The 26,466-nt window shown below is 32.0% G+C and overlaps 3 protein-coding genes across 4 annotated transcripts in view; 1 reads left to right on the top strand and 2 right to left on the bottom strand.

Annotated features, from left to right (window-relative positions):
* The window catches only part of mthl1 (adhesion G-protein coupled receptor methuselah-like 1), a 368,256-nt gene that overhangs the window by 280,934 nt on the left and 60,856 nt on the right, over positions 1–26,466 (top strand). Inside the window, exon 4 of the mRNA XM_072542748.1 lies at positions 18,481–18,662. Within this exon, the coding sequence (XP_072398849.1) occupies positions 18,481–18,662 (182 nt within the window). The remainder of the gene's footprint in view (positions 1–18,480; positions 18,663–26,466) is intronic.
* On the bottom strand, positions 467–9,151 carry LOC140449543 (uncharacterized). Its single transcript, XM_072542749.1, has 3 exons — positions 8,989–9,151; positions 4,484–4,582; positions 467–827 (listed from the first exon to the last, which is right to left on the bottom strand). The coding sequence occupies exons 1-3, from the start codon at positions 9,038–9,040 to the stop codon at positions 544–546; spliced, it is 435 nt and encodes a 144-aa protein (XP_072398850.1). The 5' UTR covers positions 9,041–9,151; the 3' UTR covers positions 467–543.
* LOC140449541 (uncharacterized) overlaps positions 24,685–26,466 on the bottom strand; it is a 73,244-nt gene continuing 71,462 nt past the window's right edge. For both annotated transcript variants that reach the window (XM_072542746.1, XM_072542747.1), the window contains exon 7: positions 24,685–25,306. In XM_072542746.1, the coding sequence (XP_072398847.1) occupies positions 25,092–25,306 (215 nt within the window). In that variant the 3' untranslated portion in view covers positions 24,685–25,091. The remainder of the gene's footprint in view (positions 25,307–26,466) is intronic.

Genomic DNA, 26,466 nt, shown 5'->3' with positions numbered 1-26,466 from the left:
ATAGAGGTGTGTTCCACTGTACCTCCTTAGTCGTCCTGAATAAACGGAGAGTTTTTTTTAATGTATCCAGGCACTGTTGGGCTGTGTTATTTTCTGGATCATATTGCGAGTATCTTGCAGTGCTTAAAATTATTTGATCAGCTCTTTTAACAACTTTTCTACTTGTTATTCCTCGTATATATTCTGTCATTTGACCAATGTCCCTACGCAATAATTCAATCTTGTTTAGAAAAATCTTTCCTCAAAGGCAACTGCTTAAAGAATACTTTGAAGCCACTTATTATAATTAACGGGAAAAGGAGCCGTGAGATCAAATTTTAATTAAAATAAATTCATTTGTTTTTGCAAAATTAAGCCTAAGGCATATTATATCAATTAAAGATATAAAAGGTCCAAATTGGCAAATCATAATATATATGGCGAATGTGTATGTGTGTGTATCTGTTCTATAAATATTAAAAAACAATAATTCTTATATTTTATTTATTATAAAAGAACTTCAGTCAAAAGAATTAACTGGAACATTCTTATCCATTAATTTGCCTATGGTAATTTTGTATCCTTTAATTTCCAATACTTAGTTGCATTCTTAAATTCATCCAGCGTGATTTTACCATCTCCATTTTCATCTGCTTCATCGAAGAATGTTGTTAAATAACCCTTAATTTGATCAGCAATAAGAGCAGCCATCATCTCGGCGAACGGTGAATCTTCAGGGTTGGGGTTTTCTTCTGCAGCGTAACTTTTTGCCAGTTTTTCAATAAACGGTTCGGATTCTTCTTTGGAAATTCTACCGTCACCGTTCGTGTCCAGTTCATTAAATGAAGCTGAAAAAGAAATTATGTCTCTATAAAATTGTATTAAAATATTGTTACGTTTTTTGCGTTTTTACGTTACGTTTACGTACAAACGAAAACAACTAACTAACTATATAAATAACAAAAGTCTCAATTAATAATTATCATAATAGCTTTACAAGATAAAAAGTGTGCTAATCGCATGTAATCTGTCTTCTTAAAGTGATGCCGCAGTTATTTTTCTACACGAACAGATGTTCTGCATATCGCCAGCGAAGTCATGAACGCCGAGTTTTTCAACACGAAATTCCCTGAAAAAATCTCGGATAAAACATTAAGGTTGATCTGCTCCTCTCAAAAGACAAACTACACATTCAAAAAATTTGAAAAAATTTGAGAAGGTATATGTGATGACTAGAAGTATTTTGACAAATTTTAAGCAAACTTCATGTTTTCGTTTTCGAAAAAAACTCAAAAAAACTACCTTTTTCCAAGTATAAAGCGGGAAAACCAAGCATACGATTTTGTTAATTTTCTTACAGCATAAAGATATAATCATAAGAAATACTTATGGATTTTTTGAAAATTTTTGAATGTACAGTTTTGCCACAATAGAAAAAAATAATATGGTCCAGCTTATAATAAAGCTACCGGTAAGAAACCGGAAAAATTTTTATTAACAACATATATAAAACTGTAAAAGTAAAAAATATTTGCAATAAAACGTTAAATATTTTTGCCTAAACGTATGAAAAATCTTGTTAAACAAGAATTATATCTTGAACTGCCTCCATCAAATTGTATTGTAGAGAGCTCTATCTGAAACATAGGTAATATTTATCACCGATAGATAGCATTACTTTCGGCTTCGAAACGCTTCAAAAGAAATGTCATACTAACAGGGTTGCCGTATCAATTACTTTGTCCAACACTTTGACAGATTACAACAAAATTTAATAAGAAGTTTAGAACGCCAGGGTAGAATTTAGTTAGTTAATCACTAAAATTATCTATACCAAAAACTCCTACTTATAATCAAGGACGTATAATTTGTCAGTAATAAATTTAAATTAAAGATATGCAAAAATATTAATTTTTATCATAATATATAACCCTCATGTACTAATTTTGTTAATTTTTATTCAGTTTTCGAAATTTTTAATGAGTAAAAAAATTTCCTTTTCGTACAGGTGTGTTACCAAATAAAGATAAGAAAGGAAGGTCATGTCAAAATATTATTGATATTTGAAAGTATATTTAGATTAAGAATAATTTTAATAAAATGAAAGGCAGATATCGAGCACACTTTTCCTAATTTAATCTTGCCCAAGTACTTTCGCCATCTAAAGCATCCTCAGGGGCATTTCGTCAATTTTGAGCTATCCAACAAGTGCAGAATGTAATAAACATAACATTATACATAAAACTGTACAAACACTACACTAAACAAAGACAAACAGTTTAAAATTATTTAAAAATTGGTCAAAGCTACATTCTTGTTTTCAACAGGAGAGAGATTGATTCTCTCCTTGATGTCCTCATCCAGCTTTTCACACAGCTCTTTCCAGTGCCTTCTTTTTTCTGTACGGATTTTCCTGTAAAGTTTCCTCTTCCTTGCGTGGTACTCTTCCTCGATCATCTCGATGACGTCAGGGTTGATCCCTGTTATGCCTCTTGCTCTCATTAACCTTCTTCTTATTGCTATACATTCATTTCTTAGTGCCTCGATGTCCGCATTCCACCAGTATGGCATCCTGTTGACATCTTGGCGACCTATCTTGTTTCCTTGCATCACTTCTTTAATAACTCTCTCCGGGCTTTACACCGTCGGTGATTGACCCTGCATTATGCTAACTCTCCATTTATTCAGCTCCTCATATACTTTCCAGTCATTCCGATCGCCGCATCTGCCCCCGACGTCCAGGACGCACGGACCGCGTTTGTGGTCCCCGTTCCGGTTATTGAGAACTCGATGTACCGATGTTCAGTTTCGGTGTAGTCTGGCAAAACCTTCCAGCCTATTGCTTTCGCCGCTATTCCTTGTGTCGCCATGGTCACGTCGATGTACGTACCTGTACCTCTCCTAACAAACGTAGGCTCCTGTGTTCAGAACCACTAGGTCTAGAGTACCCACTTCCTAGTATTTCCCAATTCCTGCATGATCTCGTCCATCTTCATCTCGTACTCACCCACCGTCACGTTTGGAGAAATATAACAGCAGACTAGTTGCACCCCCTCCATCCGAACAATCACATATCGTTCTTTCGGCTTAATTTCATACACTCGCAGCTTCCTATTGTAAATTCGTACAGCAGCCCTCTCGGTCGTATCTACAAACCATCCTCTTCTCTTCACCGCTGTTGGTTTTCTTTCCGCCGTCACCAGCACACAAGATCATGTTCTAATGTTGCTGTTCCCACGTTAGTTTGGAGCACCGTCAGCTCTCAAGTCCTGTTTCCTTTGTTTGCCATTTCTAAGCCTTGGACTTCTTTCGTGCTCTCTTTTCCGCTCTCGTACTCTTCGTGGGACTAGTCCTCAGTGATTCCTATTTTCAACCAGTCGGTTGAACTTTTGGGCATATTCTTGTATTCGCCACTTGCCCAGTCACGTCGCAGTTGAGGCATCTGGTTGTTTCTTCCTTGCATTCCAAGGGTGACCCTCTTTGCCACATTGGAAGCAACATTCTCTTCTGTTCTGCTCTTGCAGTGCCATTGTTTGTGTCCAAAGGCGAGACATCTCAGGAATCTCGGTATTTCTACCCTTGATTATATTACTCGGCAGGATGTGTAGTCTACTTTTATTCGTTTCATTTTCAAGATTTTTCGGCAGCGTTTTCATCCACATCCATTACGGCACTCATCATCCCTCTTACTGCGCTTCGTGTCTCGGTCCCAATTTTTATGATGTCACAGGCCCGATCTTTGCCAGCTGCTTCCTCTGTGGCCTTTTGGATCGCCTCTTTTGTTGTATTGGGTGCGATTTCCTGTACCAAGATTCTTCTCTTCACGATGCCTCCTTTTGCCACTGCTCTCGACACGCATGTATTATCAGAGAGGAGTTTCTTCACTTCCTCCGCCATTTCCCATCCTCCGCCCAACTCCAGTGATATTTCTCGGTCGCTAGTCTGTCTGTCAGTTTGTTTTTTACTTCTGTCATTAGATTCACAAAGGATTTTTCTTTGGTTTTGCAAAATGACTCTATTTTGTTCTTTGGACTTGGTGTTGATGTTGGCCCACCTTCATGTTGTTTTTTTACCTAGGAGCGTGATCGTCACATCCCTTCCTCTTGCAGCCCATTCCATAATTCTCCTCGATGTCTCAACTTCCAGAGCTGCCGGCGTGTGGATTTCCACGTTTTCTCTTGCCAGCTCCTACATCTTCAATACCAGTTTCATGCACGTTCAGGAACTTCACCGGCACGGTTCTTCCTTTTTGTTCGGGAGAAGTTTGAATCCATACTTCTCCTTGTGGATCCACGTTCCATCTTTATGAGCAGACATCGTGACTCTCATAGTTCCCACCATACCTAATAAGGTCGAAATACGTATAAGTGGATAGCAGGAGGCCTGCATTGAAATTAAATCTCAAACGTCTTTCTGCAGAGCAACTTGTATTTTAATTATATTAAAAAATATCTACTTGCTTATTCTTAAATTAACAACATAAACAAGATCTTTAATTACTTACCTACACAGTGTCTTTTGTCTGGAGTGTTGTCGTTAAGGCATTTTCGATATTTTTCTAACCATGTTTTGTGAAGGCTGTTTCCACTTGCAATCGTTATGACTAAATAAAATATTGTAAATGTAATTAATATTAAAATTAATATACAAATAATAATAAATTATTGTAAAAGCAGATACCGCCAAATCTATTAAGAGCCTAATCGCCTGTATTGGATATTCGAGCATGCTTATGGGTATGTTTCAATGAGTCATAGCAGCAGCAGAACATTCGGTGTATTGGGTAGAGGTGGTTTGTCTTAAAAGGAAGATATACACAACTCTACAGCAGTTCATATTGCTTCACAGCAATGCGGGTGCCCATTGTGGTAGGCAAGATAACGCAGTAACTGGAATTTTCAAAATTTGGCATATTGACGATTTATTGATGAGTTGTAGTTCCATTTGTATATGTGCTATGGATACATATTGGTATAGAGGTAGAAAATTCAGAGATTCTATAAATTTATTTTTATTTAATTTTATTTTAATTTATTTAATTTTAATTAATTTTATTTAATTTGAAATATTTTTATTTAATTGTATTTAATTTTATTTTGTTTTACTTAATTTTGCTTAATTTTATTTAATTTTATTCAATTTTATGTAATTTAATTTGATTTTATTTAATTTTTATAATTTTTTAAATTTTTTTATAAATTTTTATAATTTTATATAGTTTTATTTAATTTTTTATAATTTTTTTATTATTTTATTTTTTTTTAATTTTGTATAATTTTAGTTAATTTCATTTAATTGTAGGTATTTAATTTTATTTAATTTTAAAAACTTTGATTTATTTTTATTTAATTTTATTTTAATTTATTTAATTTTAATTAATTTTATTTAATTTGAAACATTTTTATTTAATTGTATTTAATTTTATTTTGTTTTATTTAATTTTGCCTTATTTTATTTAATTTTATTCAATTTTATTCAATTTTATTTAATTTGATTTGATTTTATTTAATTTTTATAATTTTTTATAAATTTTTATAATTTTTTTAATTTTTTTTATAAATTTTTATAATTTTATATAGTTTTATTTAATTTTTTATATTTTGTTATGATTTTTAATGACTTTTTGTTAATTTTGATAATTTTTTATTATTTTTTTTTAATTTTGTATAATTTTAGTTAATTTCATTTAATTGTAGGTATTTAATTTTATTTAATTTTAAAAACTTTGATTTATTTTTATTTAATTTTATTTTAATTTATTTTATTTTAATTAATTTTATTTAATTTGAAATATTTTTATTTAATTGTATTTAATTTTATTTTGTTTTACTTAATTTTGCTTAATTTTATTTAATTTTATTCAATTTTATGTTATTTAATTTTTATAATTTTTTAAATTTTTTTATAAATTTTTATAATTTTATATAGTTTTATTTAATTTTTTATATTTTGTTATGATTTTTAATGATTTTTTGTTAATTTTAATAATTTTTTATTATTTTTTTTAATTTTGTATAATTTTAGTTAATTTCATTTAATTGTAGGTATTTAATTTTATTTAATTTTAAAAACTTTGATTTGTTTTTATTTAATTTTATTTTAATTTATTTAATTTTAATTAATTTTATTTAATTTGAAATATTTTTATTTAATTGTATTTAATTTTATTTTGTTTTACTTAATTTTGCTTAATTTTATTTAATTTTATTAAATTTTATTTAATTTGATTTGATTTTATTTAATTTTTATAATTTTTTAAATTTTTTTATAAATTTTTATAATTTTATATAGTTTTATTTAATTTTTTATATTTTGTTATAATTTTAATAATTTTTTGTTAATTTTGATCATTTTTTATAATTTTTTTTTTAATTTTGTATAATTTTATTTAATTTCATATAATTGTAGGTATTTAATTTTATTTAATTTTAAAAACTTTGATTTATTTTTATTTAATTTTATTTTAATTTATTTAATTTTAATTAATTTTATTTAATTTGAAACATTTTTATTTAATTGTATTTAATTTTATTTTGTTTTACTTAATTTTGCTTAATTTTATTTAATTTTATTAAATTTTATTTAATTTGATTTGATTTTATTTAATTTTTATAATTTTTTAAATTTTTTTATAAATTTTTATAATTTTATATAGTTTTATTTAATTTTTTATATTTTGTTATAATTTTAATAATTTTTTGTTAATTTTGATCATTTTTTATAATTTTTTTTTTAATTTTGTATAATTTTATTTAATTTCATATAATTGTAGGTATTTAATTTTATTTAATTTAAAAAAATTTGATTTATTTTTATTTAATTTTATTTTAATTTATTTAATTTTAATTAATTTTATTTAATTTAAAATATTTTATTTAATTGTATTTAATTTTAGATTGTTTTACTTAATTTTGCTTAATTTTATTTAATTTTTTTCAATTTTATTTAATTTAATTTAATTTTATTTAATTTTAAAAACTTTGATTTAGTTTTATTTAATTTTATTTAAATTTACTTAATTTTACTTATTTTTGCTAAATTTTGTTTAATTTTATTTAACTGTGTTTAATGTAATTTTATATAATTTTAGAATTTTATATAATTTATTTTATTTATTTCATACAAATATTTTAATATATAAATGACTTAATTAATATTGTAAATACCAGATGAAGAGTTTCTTGTCCAAGAAAAATAAACCTAAATCCTGCCATGAGTGCTTACTAATATCAGCTACACATTAAAAATCCTGAGAATGGGCACACTGAAGCAATGACGGTACTATTCCAAATAAAAGGAATATAACAAAAGTGTGTTTGTATGTTCCATAGTTTTCCAACAAGCTTTTGACTGAGTCCAATTAATAAGCATAAACCTAGATACTAAGGATATTACTCTAATCAAATCAGGGATGTTTACTATTACCACAATTGTTTAATTAATGTATTAACTAATATTTTAGGAAGCACTATGGGAAAGAAGAAATAAGATGTGGAGTGAGACAGGGATGCGTATTGTCGCCAATTCTTTTTAATACCTACTCCGAAGAGATCCTGAAAAACGCTCTTGAGGGTGAAACAGCTGGAATAAAGGTAAATGGAGTTCCCATTAACAACATTAGATATGCGGACGACACTGTGATCTTAGCCGAAAATATTGAAGATCTTCAGAGACTGGTGACCAGAATAGCGGAGTATGGAAAAGAGTATGGTCTAACAATGAATGTCAAGAAGACGAAATTTATGAGAATATCGAAAACTCAAAGAAATAACGAGTATCTTCTAATAAACGGAACCAACGTCGAACAAATGGACAAATATGGATATCTAGGAACAATGATTAACTCCACAAATGATTACACTCAGGAGATTAAAATCAGAATAGAAAAGGCTAGAGCAGATTTAAAATTGGAACCAAGAGTTAGGTTGGCGAGGTGCTATGTTTTTTCGACTTTATTTTATGGAATGGAATCTTGGACCTTGAATGCGACATCAATAAAAAAACTGGAATCATTCGAGCTGTGGTGTATAGAAAAATTCTGAAAATATCGTGGACAGAACACATCATAAACAAAAAGGTTCTGAGAAGGATGAATAAAGAAATAGAAGTTTTAAATATAATTAAAACAAGAAAATTGGAATATCTCGGACATATTACACGTGGAGAGAAATACACCTTGCTCCAACTGATTATACAGGGAAAGATCCAAGGAAAGAAAAGCATAGGGAGGCGTAGAATGTCATGGCTGCGCAACCTGAGAGAGTGGTATGGATGTACATCAAATGAACTTTTCAGAGCAGCCGTCTCAAAAGTCCGAATAGCTCTGATGATTGCTGACCTCCGCCGCGGAGATGGCACTTGAAGAAGAAGATGGGAAAGAACTAAAAAAGGAAATAGAGTTGGGGGAAAAGATTTGTAACGTACAACTCAATGTTCACAAATAAGAAATTAAGTGTGGCCATTAGATTGTGGTTCATTGGACATTAAAATCCCAATCCATAAAAAATTGGAGGTATTCGAAATGTGGCTTTACAGACTTATTCTTCTTCTTGAATCACAAATGAACAAGTGTTAAGAGGCATTGGACACAATAGAACACTTCTGAAGACAGTTAAAATAAGAAAAACGTCATAACCTGGGGTACATACTTCGCAATGATAAATACTTTCTCTTACACGCAATCATGCAAGGAAGAATAGATGAAAAAAGGGTAATCTGGACTAAGTAATGTAAGAGATTGGAGTAACCTTAGTGTAGAATAGATATTTCACATTGCAAAGAATCGGTTAGGAAGTGGTTACTTAAAGAAGTTCTCTTGGCACGAAAAGAAGAAGGAATATCCATATCACTCATTGAGATTTAAAGTATAACTTGTACTCTCAAACAAAAAATAAGGACATAGGATATAAAAATTATCAAAATAATATTATCATCGACTCTAAACGTTTTGGCGTACTATCTGCTAATACTATTAAGTTTATAGTAGAACAAAATCATAAAAAAACTTACCTAAATGAAAAACAAACACCGCTAAGAGAATATTGGAGGTCTTTTGCTTCATGTTAGTCAATTGTAACGACAATTATTGTCTTCAATTATCGTTGGTCGTTACTTTGGATTGCACTGTTGTATTGTATCTGCGAAACTACTGAACTTATTTGGAACGTGAGTTATTGAGGTTTTACAAATAAATACATTATGTATGTATCTGATACAGCACTGTGGTATCTATACCTAATATAAATTTTTATGTGTTTATTTTTTTTAAATGAGTTAATCACTTGGTTAAAAAATTATATTTTGAATTACGTCAGCTATTGTTTTGCAGTTTTTTAATATTTTGCTATTTCAATTAATGACTAAATACTTCACTGGTGTATCATTAAGTCCCTGGCCATTATTTGTTGGCAAAGAATTAAAATAATTAAAAAAATTACCTCAAGCACTAGACAACAGTTTTTTAAATTTTTTAGAACATATACAAGGTGACTTTTTAGTGCGACATTGGTCTATAACTCGTCTAAAATTACATTAAGGCTTATCCTCGAAAATCCTAACGGTTACATTCAGTAGAATCTCTATTTCAAAAATATCTTTCTTTACGAAAATAAAATCCATTCACGAAGAATATTCTAAACGTCATCTTGTACTAGAGTTGAGCTTTATACCTACTTACAACTGGGATACCCACCCCCTGTGGTGAAAAGTCTTCAATTTTGAGATATTCTATTCTATTCTATTCTATTCTATTCTAAGATATTTTGAGGTCACAGTATTGCTGAATTCGTTTTTTTATGTCTTATATTTGCTTTTTTTTTTGTTACTTTTTTTACTGACAAATTGGCTTTTAACGTAGATTAACAAATGTTGAGATGTGGCGAATAAAAACATTTATGAAATTAAAATAAAAGGAAAAATCGGTAAGATAGTTTCGAAACAAATTCAGATTTCTGCTTTAATCTGAACCTTCTATAAATGCAAGGTATAACAGACGTTGATAAAGATGTTAATAGAGACATGGGGAATCTAAAATTTGCATTCCACGACATGTCTATCAACTAAGCAGAAATCCTTAACGAATTTGTTTCTTGTACTCATACAGAGTAGATCCGAATAAAATGAAAAAGACAGCAAAGATTTGATTTCACGTACAAAGCGTCTATGTATCTGTTGATACGTATTTCGACTTAATAAGTCTCATCAGAACAGTTATTCATAGCCGTTCTTAACGTGAAAAATAATCTTCTGTGTCTTTTAAGAAGCAACAATAAAATGGCTACGTTATGGACGCAATAGCGCAATATTTTCATAAAATAAAAGTATTTCCGTCTATTAGGTTACCAAAGACAGTATTTCAAATGCTCATAAAGGAAATAAATTCACAGCCTATGGAATAGAAAAACAATCTATTGCAGTACAAGAATTAAGCGAAATGCTTACTTTAGATATTTGCCCATCAGGAATTTTTGTTCATCGGGAATATCGTTTTTTAGCTGCAACACCTGATCGACTCATAGGTAATATTATTATCCAAATTAAATGTCCAATTTCAGCAAAGATTTATGGCCTAAAGATGCAATAGAGAAGAAAATACTAAAGTATATGGAAGTGAAGGATAATTAATTAGTTGGCAAAATTGAAGTTTTTTTTTGTTCAATAGCTTCTTCAGGCGTAAGTTCTCTTGCTTTACATGGACATTTGATTTCGACTACGCCTGAGTCACCTATTAAACCATCAGGACTAGCTGCAAGAAAGGGATATTCATCATGTATGAAAAGGCCTGATAGTTCAATATTTATATTTAAAATTGTTTCTAACATTTTTTTTTGCTTTAAGTTCGTTCGCAATTCCGTATTTCGTAAATCTATTTCCATAAAACGTTGGATTCAATATTGCTGCCACTGTTTTAGTTCTGTCAGTTGTCATTAGTAACGTGGTCGGTATAGGATATCTACAGGATTCGACGATAAAGCCACATTTCGAAAGCCTCAATTTTCTTGCAAGTAGCGACTGTGAGAGTCCACGACTTAGCTACAGTATAGGAAAGGTATAAAATCGTAGTAACCTGATTTTTATGGGTACTGATTTGCATTTGAATAGCTTAGCCATTTTTTAAAGTGCAGATCTTGCTTTCTCTATCCTACATTTTATTTCTAGGGAATGGTCCCAATTTTTATTGACATTCGTACCATAATATAGATTACAAGTAATAAAAAGCATACTAAATATTAAACAAACATAAAAACTCGGTTCAGTTCTTAGAGGACATAAACTCGATAAAAATACACTGACCTTTATAAGACGGTGCATTTGTATCGGTTTTTAATAATGTGAACAATCTTTTGTGGTTGAATTAAAAATAAAAGCGCATTTCTTTAAAAAGATAAAACATTATAAAATAAGAAATAATTCTTTATGTCATACAGAAATGATTCGTCCATCAACACACATATTCTTCTTCTGCTTGTGCCACTCCTATCGGAGATTGGAAATCATCAAGGCTATCTTGACCTTGTTTACAGCTGACCCAAGAGTTGATTAGTGGTACAGCCAAACCACTCTCTCAAATTACGCAACCATGACATTCTTCTACGGCCTGGATTCCGTTTTCCTTCTATTTTCCCTTGCATTATATTTTGAAGTAAAGCGTATTTATTTCCTCCCATTAGGTGACCCAAATATTCGAGTTTTCTTCGTTTGATCGTTGACAAAATTTCTGTCTTTTCCTATCATTCGCATTACTTCAAAGTTTGTAACTCTTTCAACCCAACTTATCTTCAGCATTTGACGGTAGCACCACATCTCGAAACTTTCAATATTTTTTATATTGTTCTGCTTGAGAGTCCAGGCCTCTTCACCGTATAATAGCGTGTTAAATACGTAGCCCCTTAGCATTCTTAATCAGAGAGGGATGCTTATATCTCTGTTGCAGAAGAATTTCGTCATCTTTATGAAAGTGGCCCTGGCAATTTCGATACGTCGTTTATTTCATTGTTTTGGTCTCCAGTTTCGTTTATTGAAGTACCCAAGTATTTGTAACTTGATACTTTTTCAATTTGTCTGCCTTTTATACTAATATGTGCTGGTTGTGTCATGTTCTTACTGAAGACCATATACTTGGTTTTTTTGATATTGATACTTATGCCATAATTGTTGCAGGCAATATTTATATTTGTAAGTAATCGTTGTAATTCTTCTACTGTTTTTGCGACTAGTACACTGTCGTCTGCGTATCGAATATTATTTACAACCTCTCCATTGATTACGATTCCTTCGTTTGCTTGCAAAAGGGTTTCCTGGCAGATGCTTTCATTATAAACATTAAATAGCAGCGGTGACAAAATGCATCCCTGTCGTATTCCTCTACGTATTTCTATTGCTTGTGATATCTCATTTTCTATTTTGATGTTAGCTTTCTGATTCCAATATAGCTTGAGAATTATTCGCAGATCTTTATTATCTATGTCCTTTCTTTCAATAATGTCTCTTAGCTTATCATGGCGTACTCTGTCAAACGCTTTTTCAAAATCGATAAAACATGCATGTACTTCCTGATTAACGTCTAGGCATCTTTTTGTAAGAACATTCAAACCGAAGAGAGCTTCTTGAGTACCTAATCCCTTTCTGAACCCCATCTGTGTATCACTAATATCTGAATACAATTTTTGATAAACTCGGTTGTGGATGATTTTTAGAAATATCTTTAGTAGATGGCTCATTAAAGATATTGTTCGATGTTCTTAACATTCTTTTACATTGGATTTCTTTGGCAGTGTAACGAATGTAGAGAATAGCCACTTTTGAGGTATAATACCAGTTTTGTATATTGTGTTAAATAAGTGCAATATTATACCTATTGAGTCATCATTCAAGAGCTTTAGCAATTCAGTAGGAACCTCATCAGGTCCATTTGCCTTTCCAGTTTTGGAGTTTCTAAGTGCCGCTTCTACTTCACATTTTAGGATTTCAGGTTCCGTTTTACCATTTACCTGAACAATGTTATTTCTGTTGTCCTCAAACAATTCTCTTATGTATTCACTCCATCTATTAATTTTTTCTGTTAAATCTATAATAATCTTTCCGTCTTTGTTCTTAAGTTCCTGTAATTTCTTTTACTTTTTTATGTACATTGAATGTGTCACATTTTCTTTCATAGTTTTCCATTTGTACACATTGTTCTTCAATCCATAATTCTTTGGCCTTATTTATTCTTTGCTTTATGTTCTTATCAACCTCTCTGTATTTTTGTGCATTATTCTTCATTTTACGTCTTTCATCCATTACAACACACATAGAGAAGAGAACAATAAAAAATAAACTACAAAAAATAATTAACCGGGAATAAGGCAAAAATGATAAAAAGAATGCGAAGTCATTGCAAGAAGCTGGTAAACAAGATAAAATGACCTCAACAAGTGCTGCATGAGAATATCATCTCACCATCAATACCTTTTGCAATTGTAACGTCGCGTCGTAGTGTTCCATGGATTTATATAAGCTATATGTTATTGAAGTAGAACAGATTCTAGATATGTCGTCTCATCATATGTATATGTATTTTCAAGAGTCTTCTATAAATCCACATTTAAGTTTTAGTCGACTCGACAACATGCCTCCACTGTCTTCTATCTTGAGCAACCTCCATCCAATCGGGTCTCCTTCCAGTTGGGACTTCCTCCCACACCAGTCTTACTGTTCGTTCGTCAGAATGTCTTCTGAGGTGTCCTGCCCATTGGAGTCTTCTGGACTTATTTCTTTTATGATGTTATCTGGGTAAAGTTCTTCGAGCTCTTTGTTAGTTCTTATCCTATATTGTCCTGATGTTTCATCCAGCACAGGGCCAAAGATCTTCCTTAGGATTTTTCTTTCCCAAACACATACTCTCTCTTCGTTTGCCTTTGTTATTGTCCATGTTTCGCTTCCATACATCACAACGGGTCTTATGATTGTTTTATAGACCTGTATTTTCTATTTTGTTAAATGAGATATAATTTCTACGTATTTTCTGTATCTTTTATTAGGAAAAATTACCTTCGTTTTGGTAGTATTTATTTTAATACCGAATAGTTTTTTTTTCGGATTTAGCTGGTTTAAAATTTGTTAAAGAGCTCCTGGGTTGTCATCAATAATCGCAGTGTCATATTCAGACCGTCGATTGTTAATTGAGACGCCGTTTATTTTTATACCGTTTTCTGCATCTTGTTAAGCTTTATCGAAGATATATTTTGAGATCTAGCAATCGCTGATGTTAAATGAGATCAAAAGCATTTTTGTAGTAAACAAAACAAACCTATGCATTATTTCTTCTTCTTCTTCTTCTCGTGCCACTCCTAGCGGAGATTGGAAATCATCATGGCCACTGCGACTTTGTTAGCAGCGCGCCTAAAAAGTTCAATCGAACTACACCCGAACCATTCACGTAGATTACGAAGCCATGATATTTTTCTTCTTCCCACACTTCTTTTGCCCTTAATTTTGCCCTGCATGATATTTCTTAAAAGTTCGTACTTTTCACCTCTCACAATGTGCCCCAAGTATTCCATCTTTCTAGTTTTTATCTCAATTATTTCTTAGATGTCTTTAATCATCTCACAGGCGGTGGGAAATTAAATTCCCACCATCAAATATTCGCGTTATGGGTAATGGGAATTATAATTTCTAAACAATATCAGTGCTGTCATCTTACACTGTACTGTACTGTATTATACTACATGGTTAGAGATGAAATTTGTACAAATGTTAATCAACATTTAAAGTCACTGTTGGGATTTTTTCATCAATTTGCTGTCTGTTTTGTCCAGTTTTGTGAAATTTTAATTGGTAGATTAAGAATTATGTAAGTAATAAGGTTTATTTTGTATACATTATTTATTATATAATGGATATTTATCACGTTTACTTGTTTATAAAACAAATTTAGTTGCTTCGAGAAGTTTTGTAGTGGGATATATTAGTGGGATACATACTTCCCACTGTCCAAAATACTAATGTGTATTTTTGAATATTTTTCACTGTAACTGTTTCTATCATCAACTAATCAGCAAATTTCTTGCAATTATATGGAATTTCCCTCAACATATGGGGGATGCTATAACCTATATACTGCTATATACTACCTGACAATAAAATCATTTTTGATCAAGACTGTACTAATGTCATTTGGCAGCTACTGCAGAACTACCAAATTAGTCATTTGGCAGCACATAAGCTTCTTTATTTCTGCCAGTGGACGAATCTATGAACCCTTTCAAAGTTCAATCCAAACAATATATAAAAAAAGAGGTTACAAAGTTTGCTGTTTGAAGTAGTGGCACAGGATATTATATTATCACACAGTTATTGTTAATTCTTTTGTACTCATGAATATACGGTATATATGTGCATTCATCCTTGTTTTAGCAGCTTTCATGGACAGTAAATTATTTCTCTGAATGTTTTTTTTTTCGATAAAATAATTGTATGGAATATGAAACTAGTCTGTTATTACTTTCAGGTATACAAATATGTCAAGGTTTTTGGGTGGTGGGAACACTATTTCCCACGTAGAAATTTTTTTGGAAAAGTCGACCTAAATGAACAGTTCAATAATCTGCTGTTAAAAGGTACCTTTTAAATTAAATTTTGGTGAGAATATTTTGTTGATGACCATAAAAGGTTTAAGATATTACAGTCATCCCTATTGCTAAAAAATGCTGTATGGAAAACATTCACTTTTGTTTTTATATTCGTTAATTTCCCGTCGTCGCCATTTTAGATTACCTACACAAATTGGAATTATCATTCGTAATTTATGACCGTCGATATCTTGATTAAAATTAAAAGGGCAATCACTCGTTAAACCTAGCAGTAAATAATTAATGGCTGAAGTAGAGCATGCTGCGATTGGTAATTAATTATGATGTTTCTCGTTGGAAAAAATTGCAATTAACGATGCCGACAAATGTCCGATCATACCTTTCTGTTTGCTCCGTAATTAGTCATGATTTATATTGCGAATATTTGTGCACTTCGCGAATGCATCGACCAGAATGCAAATGTCTTTAATGCGCATTACACTGACTTGAAAATGTGCACCTGATGAGAAAACGCTCCAACAAAAATAATGTCATGCAACTGTATATAAAATATAAAAAATACCAGAAATCAACAAATCAGTTTATTTAACTATCAAAGAAAATAAATGAAAACAAAGAAATGCTGCATAATATAATATTCCAGGAAGTTATAAAGAATATAAATAAAGAATAAATAAAATTACCTCATTAATAAAGTACAAAAGAAATCTGAACAAATTGAAGGCAACGATAAATGATACTAACTGCCCAAAAAACAAAGCATAGAGCATGGCATTTTTATAAAAGTATAACATGGAAAAGCAACTTGTTGAGCTTTACGCGGAGCCAACTGGAGAATTTAGTAAGTGTTAAACATTATGGAGAACACCAGTGCAGTTTACCGTGCCTTTTACTACAACGAAAGTTGGTTGAATGTACTGTAACTTTTAGTAATCTGTTTTCTGTTACTGTGTGTAATTTTTATTAGTGAATATTGATGTTGTTTCCGAGTTATCCAATTTTTAAAATATTTCAAAGGCAATGATAATACTCAAAAAACGTAAATATGGGAACTAATTTCCCCTTGGTTCTGTGCCCTTATACGTTCAAGGGTCACATTTCAAATTATGTGCGGGTATGACGAATATTTGTACATTATTATAAGATCCATACAATGTACTATTATACTCTGTGTTTACACTATTATTTGAAAGAATCTGTATTGTAGGTATGAAGGGTCTCGCTCGAAATTCCCTTCAAAACGAGAGTTCTTAGTACACAATAGGGATTATACCAAAATTAATAAAGGTACAGATGTTGGTAGCTATTGTGAGTGAAAATAAATATGTACTCTTTATGAAATTTAATGGTTCTATCAAATATTGAGTATTATGTAGGGTAATATTAATATTTTCCTTGTAATCCCATATATGTTGTTGTGTTTCATTTTATCAATCAAAGATAGAATAAAAATTTTATTTTGTTATAGAACGTGGGCACATAAATTTGCAACGCCCTGTACATCGATTTGTAAAGATTTGTTATAAGTTAGTTTTAAGCAGTCGGTTTATCCATAATGAGTTTTACCCTGAAGGGCTGAAAAACATTAGTAAATACTTAAATATGAATAGACAATTGTTTCCCGGTATTTGTAGATGTTATATTTTAAAACCCTTTGGTTTTGTTTCGCTGGAAAGGCCAAAGCCACCAGGTAGTTATTGTATTTAGAAAGTATAAGATAAAACCGTTATCATTTTCAAAGAAAGTTGTTTAGAAGCGATGCTTGGGCTTTTCTGATGTAAAATAAGAGGAGGGATATAGGAATTTTCTGATTGGTTAGCGACTAATGCCCCTTTGTTCGATTCTTCTCGATTGACGATGGTAATACAATAAAACGTTGAAGTCTTGGAGTAAAAATTATAGTTTTATTGACAGCTACTGATAATTACACTCTAATTGTTGGTTAGGTAACTTCCTAAAATAGACTGTAAGGAGTTTAAAAAATTTTATTATTCTCTTCCTATCGCTATAAAAAGGATCCTAAATGTTCTGTGTTCCCAAAAAAAGACGATTGTTCTCAAATTTCTGACAAAGCAGCCATCAGGTAATCTGCATGTTTCGGTACTTCTTTTAAGAAATAAAAAAGTTAAAAGATATCGAAGAATTAGGCTTATAAATATACAAAATCTAAAGTACCGTTACCTTCTCATAAAAGACTGTATCGGCACCTCTCGTACCAAACAGATTACAATAATACCTATGTATATAAAATATGAGATTCTAGGTATACGTTCAAAACATCATTATTAGTTTCGACGAGGCGCAAAAGGAAGATTTTTGGAGACGGCCATTGGCGTAGCTGCAGAAATTGCATAAGGTTTTTAAAATTAATCTTAAAGTAATATATAATTAGTTACTAATCTAATTATAAAAAAATGTTACAATCGGTAATTCCCAAAACATGTATAAAAAACCAAAAAATCCCAAAAGTGTATAAAAACCTATACTAGTTAGTCTCTTTGGGTTCTTTCTTCTTATCTTCCTTGTCTGGTGCACTATGAGGCCATCTTAACATTAAGTATTTTAAATTTGTATTATAGTTATCTTCGTCCGTGTAATTACAAGATGTGGTGATTTAATGAAATGACGAGCAACTGGTGATCACTGCCGAGTTGTGTCGTTGATCAGATGTCATCAGAATAACCAGCCAGAGTCATTTGCATAAAGGTAAAGCATCCTCAGCGGTATTATAAAGAGTTTGATTCGCATTTATTGATGATTGTAAAAGTGGATTTTGAAATTGCGAGAATTAAAGAAATTGCTCAACCATAGTTAAATTAAAAAGTAAAGAAACTATCCAACTTTTATTAGATTATCGGCAATGAGATTTATATTTTTAAATCATGGATTTAAGTCATTTGATTTTAATTTACGTGTTTCTTTACAGAGATTTAAGACCACAAAGCACCGAAAAGAGCCAGGAGAGAATCCGTTTGCGGTTGTACGAAATATACGCTTGGGGCATTCCTCTGGTGATAACCGTTATAGCTGCTTCTTTAGATCTCACTGCCACGGACGATTATGACGTTCTGAGACCTCGGTTTGCCGAAAATAAGTGTTGGTTTGCAGGTAGGTGTGATTTTTATAGTTAATAATATACTGTTTTCTCATTATCCATTAATAAATTAAAATATCAGTCCTTATAAATGTATAGTTGTTGATAACCGATAACCGATGTTAAAAAATGATTACCGAAGATCTTGAATGAGAGAAGTACAGTCTTTTTTTAATCTCGAGTTGGTTTAGAATGGAAACGTTTGTCCTATGAGCTGTCCAAGGTATGCGCAGTATTCTTCTCCAGCACCACATCTCACAGTCATCAATTTTTTGGCGCTCGCGAAGTCTGGCGCTTACTTTTTTCTTGACATCTTAACAGTGATATCGATAAAACAGAGTTCTATCCAGACGTACGCCGAGGTACTTTGCGCCTCATTGTGTTCCAGCATCTGACCACGCCATTCCACCTCCAGTGTCCTTCGGGCATACTTGTTTCTAAGATGGAAAGCACACACCTGGGTTTTTGTAGGATTGAGTTTCAGATGGTTTTCGTCATAGTATAGTGCTAAGTCTTCTAGGGCATCTCTGTCAGTTTTACTTCGACTTCATTGAAGATACTTCCCTGAGCTGCCACAGCTGTATCATTCGAGTATATAAACTGTCTTGTTTGTTGATTTTTGGGTTGGTCGTTGGTGTAAATGTTGTATAGCATCGGCGCGAGGACACTTCCCTGTGTCCATTTTTTTGATCCCTCCACCGACTGTTCTTGGACTGGAGCGTTACGTAGAAGCGTATATTCTGGAGAAGACATTTCATTAACCTTGTTAGTCGGAAATCCTTTGTAATTTCGTAGAGTTTTACCAGCAGCCGTTGATGGTTAAGTGTGTCATAGGCGGCAGTCAGGTCTATGAACGCCACTCCTGTTATTTCCTTCCGTTCAAATCCATCTTCAATATGTTGGGTGAGGTTAAGAGTTTGACTGCAGCAGCATTTTCCGGGTTTAAATCCTGCTTGTTCAGGAATAATTTTAGTGTCAACAGATTCAGCGATCCGGTTCAGTATCATTCTTTCGAACGCCTTGAAAAGGTGACACAAAAGAGAGACAGGTCTAAAACTCTTTATATCCGCCGGATCCTTTCCTGTATGTTTCTGTTCGTATATCGTCTAGGCCAGCCGCTTTATTATCTTTAAAGGAGGTACCTAAAACATCCTCTTCTTCGTCGATATTTCGTTGTACTCTCACTTTGTTCTTCCTTGATGTCGTCTTACCATTAGTCAGGAGACGATAGACTATCTGATCGGGTGTGACTTTTGTCAGATTGGGTGCCGGGGCAGAGGGATTGTTGCCAAGATTCCGAATTAATTTTCAAACGCGTCTGCTGTTTTGTTTCAGGTCTAGACTCGTGACCAGCCTGCACCATACCTGTCCGTTCTGTTGGCGGATATCGCATGTAGCACTTCCTCCCCGGCCTGTATTGTTGCTTCCGAAAAAGGATCGTCTTCATATAGCTGCTCGTATCTTTTAAATAGGGGTTTAAATTCTTCATTTAGCACCGCTATGTATTCGGTTCGGCAACCTCTAGAAATATATTTTCATCATATTTGTTTTACGATTTGTACAAATTTATCGTATGAATCAGATCACGGTTCTAGCTGGGAAACTTCTTGATCTAATGCTTCAGCGAATTTTTCCCATTTTGCTTTAGTAAAATTGAACCTTCTCTTTGAAGGAACAATTTCGTATCTAATTGCCGCGTTCAAAAGGCAAGTTATTGGCCTGTGCTGTGTTTTTAGGAGGGAGCTTTCAACAATTTTTGTCACCTGGTCTCCAATCTTGTCGCTGACAAATATATTGTCTGGTTTGTAACCTCTGCGCTATCTTCCGCTGTTGAAAGACGCGGGCTGTTTTGGATCATGAATAAGTTTGAGGTTCATGTTTTCAGCCCAATTTTCTAGTTCTTCGTCATTGAAGGTTGTTTCGTTATAACCCCACGCGATACTATGACAGTTGAAGTCACCTAGTATGAATTTTATTTGCTGTGATTGAAAGTTATCCGGTTCCTCAAAAACAAAGTCAGCGTTTGGCGGTTTGTAGATGGACGTTTCCGTACAAGACTTTAGTTCCACTGTGAGGATTTCGATGTCATCTCGATGTGTTAAAGATGTGGAAACTGTGTCGGTATCTGGTCTGACGAAGACTGCGCTACCATACTCGTCGTGTGGTCTCTCCAGTACAAGTCTCATACCTCGAATCCTTAGTCTGCGGCTTGCAGTACCTCGATGGGTTTCTAGAACCAGTAGAACATAGACACCGTGTTCTCTACACATATTAGACAATAGATCTTCTTTATTTGCTGATAGTCTTTCAATATTATTTGAAGTAGGCATCAAAAGTTATCACAGATGCAAACTTTTTACATGCATAATATGTTGTAGTGTTGTTTTTTGGTTTTATTTTCTGTTAATTTTTTAGACACATTATTTAATTCCAAGGTGGTATGAAGTTAGCCGGTTCAGTTAGTATATAAATAAAACAATATAAAAAATAAAGTCTTTATTTTACACAATCCTTTAGCTTCTAGCGACAGATAAATAACAAAAAAATCTTGGAAAAAGTACTATTATTGATAGTAGCAGTTGATTTATTCGTAAAACAAAATATTATGAGTATTTTAATTATTGTTCAGATGTACTTTTATATTATTCAATAACATTGTATATCCTCTGTTATATTTATATAATATTATTAATCAAAATAGAAGCAACAGGCTTACCTAACGAAAAACCGAATTCAGAAAAGGTTTTACCACCTGTGACCATGTAATGACACTAAAAGAACTCATTAGGAATATTCCCATCCCTGGAAAAAGTCTTTCATAACATCCAATAAAAGGTTCTATATATAGTAGCGATAATATGGTAAAAAACATCTTTAGAAATGATAAAAAATTTAGTCCTTAATAGAATTACAAGGTAGAGCGATGTCTCTAACACTGCTTAGTAAATCCCTGAAAGGTAATAGTGCCTTAAATATACCGATTGTATCGACTTAATGGCGAATGACAAAGATAAGGAAGTCACAGCCACAGACAAATTAATTTTAATGAGATAAATACAAAGACCAACAGAGAGGAAGATGTGAATGTTTGTTCGTTGGAATTAAAATCAGGATAATATTAACACGGGCTATCCTAATCAAAGAAAATGTTAGCAACATCGAAAAAACACAAACAAAATAATATTTAACAGATCCGCTTTAGCTATAGGACGAGAATAGATAGAGAAATTAATGTGATGATGCTAAGACGAAAAAAAGTTGCAAATAGGAATAAGACAGTCACAAATTGGGGGTCATATGAACACACAGGAAGACTACCGATGAAAAATAATAAGCAAACTTATATATATATATATACAGATTGAACGAATTTAAAACGGAACATACAATTTAATATATGTCTGTTTGAACTGCATTTGAAATAGTGAACCAATATAAAACTTGGACAAAAATAAATCCATACCCGGTGATAGACATTGTATAAAATATCGTTCAACTATCTGTCTCCTTTAAAGGAAAGAGGAGCTTGCCTAATAGTCGGAGAGATAGAGCCGAAATTTTGAACTGATCAGTAATATGACATTTCTCTATTGGAATATATTCATTGTAACTGGGTTAAGACTTCGCCTTACAGGCGGACGCCCCTCGTGGTACAGGGGGTGGCTATACAGGGATGAAGTTGTAATTTTTTTCAGAAAAATTAACGATCGATAATAATGCTGAAAATTTGTATGCTTACTTCTGTTACTATTCTGAAAAGCGTCAAGTAGAGTTTTCCTCAAAATTTTCCAAAAAAATTTCCGTAAATGAAAATTTTCGTAATTTTTTGAGGTAAAATCTAATTTGTAGAATCCTTTCGATTTTCTGTCAGTTATACCATGAATTTTTCCAAAAATTTTCAAACGATTTTTCCGATAAGAAAAAAAAATTTAGAAAAACTTTAAAAATTTCGTCATTTTTCTCACTCTCACTGATGTCATCACATTCATCATCTTCGTCACTTTCACTTTCAATAATATCACATTCATTATCTGCTTCATTTTCAATCACTACTTCTCGAATTGATTCTGGCATCTGAGGTCCACTAAACCATTTGAATTTATATGTTTCATCTTCAAACTCCCAACCATGTTCTTCAACAATCAATTCTGTACTTTTTTATGAGCATTTGTCCAAATATTTGAAATATAATGGGCTCGCAGTAGATGTTGGTGTAATTCATCTTGACATGGTGGTAGGCTTGAAGCATCGAAATTTTTTAGTTTTTTTTTTAAAGGCTCGTTCAAATCATTCAACTTATACTGCCGGTTAAATAGTGAAAATCTGACATCGTTTACTTTTCTTTTTGGAATTGTTCTCGTCAGTCCTGTTCCATATAAGTGACATGAAAGTTTCTAAGGTTTCAAAAACTTCATTACAATCGAAGTCAGTTTCACCAAGTTGGATAAAAGCATCTTGATACTTATTACATTTAGCGCATGCGTCTAGAATTACTGATCTAAATGGAACGCGCATCATTATTATTTTAATATTTTAAAATAATAATGATGCAAAATTAATGTCCAAACAGAATTTGTAAAATTATAATTAACTAATGAAAAAAAAAAAAATTCAATCAATTTGAAAGTTAAAAAAAATATTGAAAATATCGTAAGTACAAAGTAAATTTCAAAACTTAAAAAGTTGATAATTCCACTATTAAATTGATTTTTAATAATAATTATTTGTAAAATGTTAAAGGAATTCTACAAATTGAATTTTACCTATTGATAAATAGAAATAATATATTTTGTATTTGATTATTAATGTAATAATAAATAAAATTTTTCTTATATCTGAACAACCATTATTTATGCAATATAAATTTAAAAACCTTTTTATTGTAATAAAAAATAAGTAAAATTACTATTTGTCATACCAAAAATATTTAATAGTTAACATTATAAAATTACTTTAATTTAATAAAATATCAAATATCAAACATTTATTCAATTAAAAATTAATTCGTAAAATATTTATATTTAAGAAAAAAATGTGATTTGTAAAGTAAATCTAAGTAAATAGTTTGAAAAAAAAAACATTATCATAATATCATTTTAAAACTACAAAATATTGTATAAAAGATTAAGACGATGACGTAGAGTTTTATCAAATGTTTTAGAAAAGTTTTTCTAATTTTTTTTTCTTATCGGAAAAATCGTTTGAAAATTTTTGGAAAAAAATCATGGTATAACTTACAGAAAATCGAAAGGATTCTATAAATTAGATTTTACCTCAAAAAATTACGAAAATTTTCATTTACGGAAATTTTTTTGGAAAATTTTGAGGAAAACTCTACTTGACGCTTCTCAGAATAGTAACAGAAGTGAGCATACAAATTTTCAAATCAATCGGTATAAAAATATCATAATAAAATCAGTTTGAAAATTGTTACCTAGACCTAAAATGCGCAGGCAAGTGGTACATTTGACCCCGTTTTATGGCTCTCTGTACCAACCCAGCTGTCCGCCCTTTTGGATTTAGAGTTTTTAGGGGCTAAATAATGAGCCATAAAAATGGCGGACATATTACTTATCGTTAATTTTTCCCCAAAAAATTGCAATTTCACCCCTGTCCGCCACCCCTTATGTACCAACCCAGCTGTCCGCCCTTTGGGATTTCGTCTGGTTATACCAAGATCTTACTCTGGGCAAATTTTCAGCCATATTATCGATCGTTAATTTTTCTGAAAAAAATTACAACTTCATCCCTGTATAGCCACCCCCTGTACCACGAGGGGCGTCCGCCTGTAAGGCAAAGTCTTAACCCAGTTACAATGAATATATTCCAATAGAGAAATGCCATATTACTGATCAGTTCAAAATTTCGGCTCTATCTCTTGGACTATAAGGAAGCGATAAGTGGTTTGACAGCATAATAACTGCTTGTGTAGTCTAGTTTTCACAGTGATTCTAGGCAACCTATTTGGGTGGAGTTTTGACTTGTTCTTGAATGAATTCAGAATCCAGCAGCCCGCTGAAGTATTGGATATTTATAATATAATTATTTGACAACCTTTTGTTGACCAACCACCTAGAGCGGAGTTGAGCCGAAATACATTGATTTCGTATGTTCCGTTTTAAATTCGTTCAATCTGTATAATACAGACCAGGGCGGATCTGTTTTGAGGTGGATGTCAGAGGTGGCATTCGGATTTTTGCAGGAATAGTTAGGTGAAAGGTCACCTCACATCCAAATTTAGTCATTTTTTCACAGATCCGCTCTGGTCTAACTTAGATATATGAATCTCAAGCCTGAGACAATCTGAACTCGAAATAAAAAGCCTGCTGTCAAAAATAGTTGTAGGTTATCATATGGGATGCATTGCATATACAAATAAATTATTAACTGACCAACTCTAATAAAGTTGTTCCATGCATTTTGCCCTTAAATAATTTCTTCTTTCAAGCTTTCTCTGGTTCCTCTATTTTCTCGAATTCGGCTGCATTGAGATGTTTGTTGTGTATGGTTCGTAGATGCCTCAACAAATTACTTTTGACGTTGAACAGTTTGTTGCAAAATTCACAGGCGAATGGTTTTTCTCCGGTATGACTTCGTTGGTGGATCAGCATGGAGGCGTTGGAAGGGAAGGTCTTCTTGCAGTGGAGACACATTTTACCTGAAAGATGAAAATAATTTTTCAATATTTTTGTGACAAGAAATTATTAATTATAATTAAAGAATACGATTTCTGTAGGTCCTCCCAGAGCAGTAAAATTATATACATAAAGATGTTGTAAGAGATATCTTCGCTTACTTGGTCTACTAGTATTAAAGTTCTTCTTCTTCCTCTTTACAAGCAATTCTGCTTATTCATTGGCGAACTAATACCTCTATGGAAGGTTGTCACTTACTCCATCTTTTGCGACATCCAGTCTGATACTTCTTCTGCTGATTGGTGACTTATCTCTTGCTATTTTGACAACACGGGTCTCCTCCATTCTTGTAATATTTAGTATTGTAGTATTTCTTGTAATTCTTCTCAGTACTCTCATCTCTGTAGTTTCCAGTAGCCTTTGCTCTGTGGCCGTATCGGGTCTTGTTTCTGAGGCATATGGCATTATTGATCTTACACTGGCTTTATAAATTCTTGACTTCATCTCAGTGTTAATGTGTCTGTTTCGCCATATAATGGCATCCTACCAGTCTATTTGCTTTTTGTACTTGATCTCTCACTTCCTTGTCCAGGTCTCCATAGCTAAACAGTGTCATTCCCAGGTATTTTATTTCCATTACTTGTTCAATACTGATGCCATCAATTTCTGTTTTACATCTGGTTGGTTCTTTGTTGACTACTATTGTTTTCTTTTACTCTTATGTTAAATCTGTGGACCAGTCTTTGCAGACTATCTTTATCTTGGGCTATCAATATTGTGTCGTCTGCATAACATAGTATTTTGTTTCACATTCTGTATCCTCTTCATTTGTTAACGCTTTTGATGATTTCATCCATGATTAAATTGAAGGGCACGGGGCTCAATGAATCCACTTGTCTTATTGTTTTGGTAGATGTTTTCGATAGTTTTTATAATATTTAGGGGAACTCTGTCAAACGCTTTCTTTAGTCCAATTAGACACAGAAATGCTGGTCTACTAGACTCTAGTGATTTCTCGGTAATTTGCTTTATAACGAATATTGCATCTGTACACGATCTTCCACTACGAAAACCCTGTTGTTCATCTACTAAACTTATTTCTTTTCTTTACATTTTTTCTTTACTTCTGTAAAAAACCATGAAGTTCTTCGCCGTTATTTGTAGGAACGAGGAAGTTATCAGC

This window comes from Diabrotica undecimpunctata, chromosome 9 (assembly GCF_040954645.1).
Source record: "Diabrotica undecimpunctata isolate CICGRU chromosome 9, icDiaUnde3, whole genome shotgun sequence".
Classification (NCBI taxonomy): Eukaryota; Metazoa; Arthropoda; class Insecta; order Coleoptera; family Chrysomelidae; genus Diabrotica; species Diabrotica undecimpunctata.
This window is presented reverse-complemented; position numbering and strand designations above follow the sequence as displayed.